The 9,598-nt window shown below is 44.7% G+C and overlaps 1 protein-coding gene across 1 annotated transcript in view; it reads left to right on the plus strand.

Moving 5' to 3' along the window:
• The window catches only part of MGAM2 (maltase-glucoamylase 2 (putative)), a 78,221-nt gene that overhangs the window by 38,798 nt on the left and 29,825 nt on the right, over positions 1–9,598 (plus strand). Inside the window, exons 19-25 of the mRNA XM_019666758.1 lie at positions 463–519; positions 997–1,121; positions 1,956–2,044; positions 2,903–2,952; positions 5,035–5,202; positions 6,431–6,586; positions 7,944–8,207. Coding sequence (XP_019522303.1) covers positions 463–519; positions 997–1,121; positions 1,956–2,044; positions 2,903–2,952; positions 5,035–5,202; positions 6,431–6,586; positions 7,944–8,207 — 909 coding nt within the window. The remainder of the gene's footprint in view (positions 1–462; positions 520–996; positions 1,122–1,955; positions 2,045–2,902; positions 2,953–5,034; positions 5,203–6,430; positions 6,587–7,943; positions 8,208–9,598) is intronic.

A 9,598-nucleotide genomic window follows, 5' to 3' on the forward strand; every position in this document is an offset into this window, starting at 1 on the left:
AGGGTGGGGTGGGGTCAATATTAGGGCAATTAGTTTATATACATGAAAATTTGCCAACATACTCATGTCAAAGGCCCTTGGAGGTGGTGTTTCCACCACACCGTCTCATGGCAAGTCCTGCCAACCAGCAGGTGGTCGTGCCGGAAGGCTCTCCTGGGGGCCTGGAGGTTTCAGTCTCCGCCCACCTGTGAGGTTACACAGGCAACTCAGTGCTTGAACATCCTCTCCACTTCCCTTAGAACGGCCAGGAGCCTCAAAGCCAAACACACTTAGTGTCTAGGTCCAGCTCTGCTTTGGGGAAACTGCCCAACCTTTCTGAGTATCTGAGTTCTTATTTGTAGATGGGGAGGATCCCAGCCGTCTCTCAGGACTGTTCGGATGAGCACACACAGCCACGTGTGGCGTTCTTGTGTAAATTGTAAAGGGGTATGCTGATTTTGTTGCTCACTATCGTTTCCCTAGGGTGTGGACCGAGTGAAAGCATACATCCCAGACGCCATCTGGTACGACTGCGAGACAGTAAGTGAGGCAGCCCAAGTGGCTCGCAGACCTACCTCTGGCAGAGGGCAGGGCCAAGGCAGCAGTGTGGGAGCTTGGGGGAGGGTGATAGGACGAGGTTTCAGATTCAGTTGATCGTGGGTACTTTTCTGTGAGGAAGGCCTTGCCAAATGTACAATGGAATCATTGGAATAACTGGCCTAGGCTGATGGGAATTTTCATTATGTCCACCTGCCTACTACGCAGCTATCAGGACTAGTAACAGGACTTAGGCTGTGAAAACCCAGAGAATTTAAGCCTAGCTGTGGGATCACAGCATGGAAATAGCATAGGTTGGCGTCTCAGCTCTACTGTCTGCTTCCTGTATGCCTTGGGCAGGTCACTTCATTTTGGGGGTCTCTGTTTTTCTCTTCTTTAAAATGAGGCAGCGGAACAAGATCTCCAAGGTCCCACCTAGCCCAAAAGCTTTTGTCTAATCGGTTTTCCTGTGTTGGTCAGGGAGCAGCCATTGAATGGAGGAAACAATGGGTGGAGATGCTTCTGCCCCCTGATAAGATAGGCGTTCACTTTCGAGGGGGCTACATATTCCCCACCCAGGAGCCAAACACAACCACAGAGACGAGGTAAGTTCCTCACTCTTCTAAGGTGTCGCCGTTCTCATGCTCCAAGGGGCTAAGATAGGGACGAAAAGCGGATAAACCAAGGGAAGACATCTCCAGTCAGTAACCTTTCTCCCCACCTTTCAAGGTTGGCCCCAAATTGGCATCTGAGTCTTCATTTAGCAGGAAGTAAATGGAGCCTTCGTTCCTTCGTATTTCCTTAGTCTTTCTCTTCTGGATTGAATCAGATTATAAGAATAGTCAAAACCATCACTCATGAGGATGTCCTTATGGTCAGAAACGGTCCTCAGGTGGATTTCCTTAGGCAGGAGAGAATGCAAGTTACATAGGAGATAAAAGTACGAAGGTCAGCATAGCTTCAAGGTCGAGAGCCAGAAAGTTTGGGTTCCAGCCCCAGCTCTACAGCATACCAGATGTGTTACCATGTCAGCTTACTCTCCGTGTTTCTGTTTATCATCTGTAAACCGGCGATGATAATAGTTCGACTTTTTTGGAAGTATTATGAGGCTTGAATGAAACAATGTAACTGATTTAGTGTACATAGGACATTTAGAAATGTCCCTGTCACGTGGTACACACCCAATAATGCTAATTGTTGGTGTTCTCATGAGCTCAGTTTTCAGCAGGAGCCATCTCCTTTGACTGTTTTTGGGTTCATTCACTGCTAACCCCTTCTGTCCACCCACACCCAGCTTCCATATTTCCACACAAGGTCCATCTCTACTCAGCTTCTAGAATAGACGCTGAGATTCTATGCCCATGGGGCATGAAGGGGACTAGTTTAATACAGTTCTATCTCTTCTTCATTCTATGAATCTGAGAATTGCTCTTTCACAGTCGGAAAAATTCTCTGGGACTCATTGTTGCCTTGGACCACAAGAGAGAAGCAAAGGGCGAGCTGTACTGGGACGATGGTGTGTCTACAGGTACATCTCCTTATGGTACCATTGCCGCATGTGCTCAGTGAAACTAGTCATTGTGAGCTGGCATGAACCTTATCATCATGGATGCCGATTTCTGTAACTTAGAGTCAATTTCTTTGGAAGTGTGGTTGGCCAAGCACCATGCATTAAAATAAACTTCAGATGAGCAGCTTATATGTCCTTGATCTACCAAAGCAACAGACATTATTGGATTTATAGTTTAATTCTCTCCTCTGGGTATCGTTATTAATACCAAATAATACATTTTGTTGGGAGACTTGTAAAATACTGCTTTGGGTACTGTTGGATAGGAAGTATCTCATTTGCATAGTGTGTTTTTCCACTGTAGGATTTCCCTATAAGCACCTCACATAAGCTTATGCTCTGCGATCATGTAAAAATCCTGCCCTGCCTGTGCTCCAGGATTGATTAATATGGATTGGCTACGTATTACTGCACTGTGTGCAGGGGATATGAATATGAATAAGATAGCTCTTATTCTGATAGCTCTTATCAGCATTAAAATAAAAAGAAACAATTTAGGGGACACTATTTTGTGTGTGTCTATAGACTTTGCCCTTGAGGAACTCCTGGTCCAGCAGGATATGTGTGTTGTGCATGTAGGTAACTATCATGTGAATCCAAATGTTTTAAATGCCAGCAAAATAGTTCTTCGAAGTGCCATGGGAGTTCAGAGGAGGGCGCAGTTCCTGTGGGTTTCAAGTGTCCAGGAAAGCTTTGTGGTGGTTTGACAGAAACGGGTAGAACGTGGGTAAGCAGAGATAGATGGCAAAGGGGAGCGCATGACCACACAGCTTCTGCATCCTGTGTAACAGGTACTCCTCAACCTTTGTCTTTCAGATGCTGTAACGGAAAAGAAATATATTCTGTATAATTTTTCTGTCACCTCTGTAAGTACTGGTTTTTGTGTTTGTTTGTTTGTTTGTTTGTTTTTAAAGATTTTATTGGGGAATTGGGGAAGGGGAACAGTGTTGGGGAATTGGGGAAGGGGAACAGCCAAGTTGTTGTCCTTCAGTCTTAGCTGTGGAGGGCACAGCTAGCTCAGCTCCAAGTCCAGTTGCCATCCGGCCGCCCATTGGCAGCTCACAGCCACTCAGCTCAAGGTGCCGTGTTCAATCTAGTTGCAGGTAGGCATAGCCCACCATCCCACGTGGGAGTCGAACCGGAAACCTTGTTGCTAAGGGTGTGTGCTCTAACCACTGAGCCATCTGGCCACCTGTTGGCAGCTCAGCGGCAGCTCCGCTCAGGCGCAGCGTCACTGACCCATGTGGGAATCTAAGCAGTGACCCTGTTGCTCATGCTCTTAACCAACTGAGCCACTCGGCTGGCAAGTACTGGCTTTTGAAGAACACGCAGTGTGTGTTCTTTCCTGTGGTTGCTTGTGGAGTGTGGGGTTTGCCCTAGGGGCTTAGTCATGTGGAATAGGGACACTGTCTAACTCCCATGACCCTGGAAAGGATTTAAGTTAAAATGAAAGTTTTTAATCTGTGTTAGATGTATAAGCCTAATAAAAATTCAATCTGAGTTCAGTGAAGAACTTGGCTTTTTTTCTGGAAAAAAAAAATCATTGCCTCTGAGTTTTCTATTAAATGATGCATGCCCTCTAAGCACTGCCCTTATTTGAGAGGATGCAAGTGTGTGTGGTATGTGGCATGTGTGTGTGTGTGGGGGGGGAGTGCTTTTTGGAGGTTCTTGGCTAACAGCATTCTTTTCCAGCCCCTAAACATGGACCTTGGGCAGAGGCATGAAGTGGCAGTTTTGAGAGGTTGGAAGACATAATGCCACTTGCCTTGTCTCTATTCTCTAAGGGAACCAAGAGAGAGAAAAAAGCAGCCAGGCTTGCAGAAGATGGGAGAATTCTAAGATGGTTTTCTCAGAAGTCTGATTGAACATGGGCAGAGATTTGTTTGTGGGGAACTCTCTGATTTCTTCTTTCTTTTAAATTTATATTGTTTTCTCAATTATACTGTTTATTTTAAGATAATTATAGAGCACCATGTAGTTGTAAGACATATTACAGAGAGCTCCCTTTTACTCTTTACTCAGTAACAGATCTTATGAAGTTATAGTGCAATTGGACAACAAGGATATTGATATTGATGCTTCCAAGATGTGGAACACTCCCATCCCCACAAGAAGCCCCCATGTTGCTCTTTTGTAGCGGCACCTACCCTCCTCTCCCCACACCCCCTTTCTTAGCCGCTGGCAACCACTAATTTGTTCTCCATTTCTATAGTTTTGTCCTCTCAAGAATGTCACATGAATGGAATCATATGACACATAAGCTTGGGGATTGGCTCTTTTTCAACCTAATTCCCTTTTTTCTTTAGTCTTCAGCTCCACCTTCTTTGTTATATATGCTCAGCTTTGTCACTTTTGAACTGTGGTTTCCTGAATAAGTTATCTAATACCTGGGCTTCAGTCTCCTGATCTGTAGACTGGGGAACATTATAGCTGCAATCTCATAGTTTGCTGTGAGGATTGATTGAGATAATACATGTAAAATGCTTAGTCCAGTGCGTGGTACATAGTAAATAAGCATTTATATACATATTAGCTTTTATCAGCATTATCATTAAAATAAAAAGTAACACTTTGGGGGCATTATTTTGTGTGTATTCTATTCCTTTGGGAGCCAGTGGGTCTCTTGTATGCTTGTGTCTTTTCGTTTGTTTTGTGAATACCACCTTGTCCACTTGAAAATTCCATGATGACAAGAGCATTTTCTGAGTAATAGAATCAATAAATAACCAGTGAACCAAAGCAAGCGTGAAATATTACTGAAAGATTTAGGACTGTTAAAAGAGTGTGGGTTAGCAGATTCTCTGGGGGCAATCCTCTGGTACTATTTAGAACCTCAGTGATAAAGGCCATAACTTAGATCTCAGAAAGATGTTAAGTGGTATTTGGGCACAGTTAGAGTGTGATGTACTTGGTCTCTAAACTGATGTTTTTCTCCTCCTCTCCCCCAGAACCATCTACATGCAAATATTATAACTAATAATTATATGGACAATGACAGCCTCATGTTTACAAATATCAGAATCATGGGAATGGACAAACAACCTACCAACTTTACTGCCTTTGTTGAGAAGGATTTCATCTCCAAATTATCCTTTTCCTACAACGCTTCATTGAAGGTGGGAGATTGTTCCATCTTGCCATCCTGTGGCACCCTTGCAAAAGCCCTGGCCTGAGATTCTGAGAGCTAACTCTCCCTTGCTCTTTTGAGTTTGGACAGCCACAGAGACCACTAGCATGCTGGGAAATCTCCCATATCCTAGGCAGGATGCAGAAGGAGAAACGCGTGTGTGCGTCACACGGTCCCCTACATTTTGCTTCATTAGCGCTATGAAGAGGACAGTTCTTTTAGTGGAACCCTGAAGGAAAGCAGTTCTTCTCTAGGCAAATTTAGAACTAGACATGCTGCTCCCAGATGTGATGTAGTGTGATACGTTATTTGAACTATGTTATTCAATGCATTGGCCTAGTTTGGACAGTATTTACAAATTTACCCTGTCGTTTAAGTTAAAGACTCTCTTGGAGATGTAGCTGATATTTTATCTTAGTGTTTTAAGCTTTTTTATATATCATTATAGAGAATGAGAGTTCAGTAAAACACAAGGAGTAAATCGTATTGAATGATTCCCTTACATGACAATCTCGGACAAAAGGTTCCAGTTGTTAGTTGAATATTCCAAGCGCTGAGAAGTCCACTATTTCTTAGGGCACCGCCTTTCCATTTTGCCAACATATGGAGCAAAGGATGGGAGCTTGGGTTCTAGAGTTAGATGGAATGGGATTCCAATCCTAGCTCTAGCACCCCTTAGCTGTGAGATCTTGGGCAAAGCATTAAACCTCTGTGAACCTCAGTTTTCTATTTTGTAAAATGCAGATAGCCCTATTTTTCACAGCATAGGATAGCTTTATAGGATTAATAGAGATACTACATATGTAGTGGTTATCACAGTTCCTGGCCCATGTGCAGGCTCAATAAAGTTTAGCCATTGTTATTATCATCATCATTATTAAAATGTATGCGCATCACTCTCAGAAGGCAATGGTCTAACAATGACAACCTTGCCTGTGACCTGTACTCCTGAACATGATCGAAGCCCTTCCCATTCAATATTCCATAGTGACTCCATGAGGTGAGAAAGTTCAGGAATATGCCAAGTGCGTTTCCTGACCGGGACGTCAAAAGCCCCAGAGGCGAAACAATGACATTCCACCTACCCCATGGCAAAGTGACATGGGATGAAGGGCTAGCTGTCCCAGTCCTGACTTCCAGGCCATCAGAGAAGGACATTATCCAGGTATCTCTCCCTCTCCTCATTTTCCCCCATGGCCTCTTTTCTCTTTCCTCAGATGGTGGTAGTCTCTGATCTCACGAACCTGGCCCTGGGGAAAAATTTCTCCATTAAGTGGGATCTTCCAGTCAGTGACCTGGAGAAGTTCAACTGCTACCCTGAGGATCCCGCTGTTTCTGAGGAGACTTGTAGGCAGCGGGAGTGCCTTTGGGAGGTAAGGAGGAGGGCAGATTACCACAGTGAGCTGGAAACTGCAAAAACTGTCCCATGATAGGCGCCTGGAAAGCGCTTTCCGAATGCTGCTGGGCTGCACAGGAATCATTCTTTAGGAGGAAAATGACACTGTGCCAACGGATGTATTATTTGGCCAACTCCGAGTGATAGGTGATCAGCGTCTTCCTCTGAGATCCTGAGTCAGGAGAGGCTCATTGCTGCTCTGGCTTTCTTTCCTCCAACCACACTATTTTAAGTTCCACTTTTATTTTTTATTGTTATTTTTAAACTTTATTGGAGAACAGTGTGTTTTTCTAGGACCCATCAGCTCCAAGTCAAGTCATTGTGTTCAATCTAGTTGTGGAGGGCGCAGCTCACTGGCCCATGTGGGAATCGAACCAGCAACCTTGGTGTTATGAGCACTGCGCTCTAACCACCTGAGCCAACTGGCCGCCCCTCCACTTTTATTTTTAACAAAGCAATAATACATTGTGCATTGCATATTTTAAGTGATCTTTTTCCCCCATCTATTCGAGAGTCCAAGCAGGAAGGTAAGGTACAACTCTTTCTCTCCATTTGAAAAATAGAGAGAAAGAAAGCCCAAGAAAATAAGTGATTTCCTCAAGATCACAATGGGGGCAATGAGGACCTGGGGAGCAGAACCCTACCTTATAGGATTCCAGTCTCCAGAGCAGGCTTCTGGCTGACCCTTCATGACTGACCTGTTATAGGAGGGGTGTGTGTGTGTGTGTGTGTGTGTGTGTGTGTGTGTGTGTGAAATGAATGTATTCATTTGCTAGGGCTCCCATAATGAAGTACCACAAACTGGGTGACTGAAAACAAGAGAAAGTTATTATCTCAGTGTTTTGGGAACCTGAAGTTCAAGATCAAGGTGTTGGTAAGGTTGGTTCCTTCTGAAAAAACAAAACAAAACAAAAACAAAAACGCTGAGGGAGAATCTGTTCCATGGCTCTCTCATAGCTTCTGGTGGTTTGCTGCCAATCGTTGGTGTTCCTTGGTTTATGAAAACATCACCCCAATCTCTGCCTTCGTCTTCACATGGTGTTCTCTCCCCGGGTGCATGTCTGCCTCTGTGTCCAAATTTCCCCTTTAATAAAGACACTGGTCATGTTAGATTAGGCCCACCCGAATGACCTCATTGAACTAGATCATCTGCAAAGACCCTATACCCAAATAAGGTCACCTTCACAGGCACCAACGGTTAGGACTAAACATCTTTGGGGGGAATGCAACTCAACCCATAATCATGGACATGGTATAAGAGACTTGCTCTGTGTTAACCAACTTCTTTAGTAATTAGAGCCTCGGCTGACCGAGAATTTGTCCTCGTGTTCCAGCCCACAACTGTTCCTGGCGTGCCCACCTGCTTCTATGACACCATCCCTAAGTTTGCTGCCAGTAACATTCAGTATTTGCCCACTGGCATCACCACAGACCTTACCCACCTGATGACCCTTGAGTCAGCAAGAGTGGCATCACCACCACAGGACACGCAACCCCCATCCGCAGCAAAGGCGGCCACCTCGGATCCTCTCTCTGCAGAGATCAGCTTCCTTCGCCTCAGGGTGATCTATCACACAGAAAACATGCTGCAGTTCAAGGTAATCCCCGTGTTGCCGATTCTGGTCCTCAGTGTGGTCTAAACTTAGCGCTCCGTGCGGATGGAAGTCATTGAAGTGTCTTTGAGTCCAAATCCCTCCTTTTACAGATGAGGGTGCTGAGGCCCAGAAAGATAAAGGTCAGCAAATTAGGTGATAATAGAGCCAGGAGGTCGCCTTCAATCCCCCAGGGCTGTGAATGTCCTATAACAATGGGAACTCTAAGGCATAAACGTCTTCAGAAAACCATCCCTTAGCCCTGAGAAAAATGTGTCTGCTCTGTGGTAAACTCATGAGTGGCATTAATTCACTTCCAGCATTAGCATCATTTCTCTGGGGGAGGTTCTGCAGCTTTAGCAGACATCAGAATTACCTGCAGATCTTACAAAAACTCAGATGGCTGGGCCTCACCCCCAGAGTTTCCAGCCCAAGAATTTGCATTTCTAATAAATCCCCCAGTGATGTTGATGCCCCAAGTTAAGGGGCTGCACCCTGAGACCCACTGCCCTGCTCGGATAGAAATGCAATGGGAGCCATATAAGTTTTCTAATAACCATATTTTTAAAACTATATTTGAAAAAAAAAGTCAAGTGAAATTGATTTTCGTAGCATTTTATTTAACCAATGTGCTAAAATATTATCACTTCCCCATGTAATCCAAATACCCTTCTGGAGATACTGTAGAATCTTTTAATCATACTGTGTCTGCAAAAGCTGGTGTGTATTTTGCACTTACAGTGAGTCTCAGTCCTCAGATTAGCAATTTCAAGTGCTTAATGGCCACATGTGGCCAGTGGACACCACCCTGGAAGCTCTGCTCTAGACATTGCTTTCTCACATTTTAATGTTGGATGAATCCCCCCAAGGGAGCTTGTGAAAACAAAGATTCAGATTCAGAAGGTGTGAGGTGGGGCCTGAGATTCTGCGTTCCTAACAGGCTCCCAGGCACTATCACTGCTTTTGGTCTGAGAAACAGAGTTATGAGAAGTAAGGCTTTTGATAAGACTTGTCCTAACTAAGCGTTATACGTTGGCTAATACCATGACGAGAAACAGGACGGCCGCCCCTGATGGTGGTGCCCCGTGACCCTGTATTAACACCGCGCCCTTCTCTCATTGCTCCCACACAGCAATCCTCTTAGGTAGGTGGGAACAAGTGTGGGTACAGAAGAACAATCTTAGGAATGGAAACGCTGGGCATTCCTGTCTGGAAGCTCCACTAAGTAAGAAGATCTCCAAGTCTGTATGAAAACCCAGTGCTCTAACGTCTAACTACACACACGTGCTTGCACATCATCTTACAGTTACATGCACATGTATTCATGTGCCACATACTCATAATCTCTCTCTCTCTCTCTCTCTCTCTCTCTCTCTCTCTCTCTCTCTCTCTCTCTC

This window comes from Hipposideros armiger, unplaced genomic scaffold, assembly GCF_001890085.2.
Source record: "Hipposideros armiger isolate ML-2016 unplaced genomic scaffold, ASM189008v1 scaffold_478, whole genome shotgun sequence".
NCBI lineage: Eukaryota > Metazoa > Chordata > Mammalia > Chiroptera > Hipposideridae > Hipposideros > Hipposideros armiger.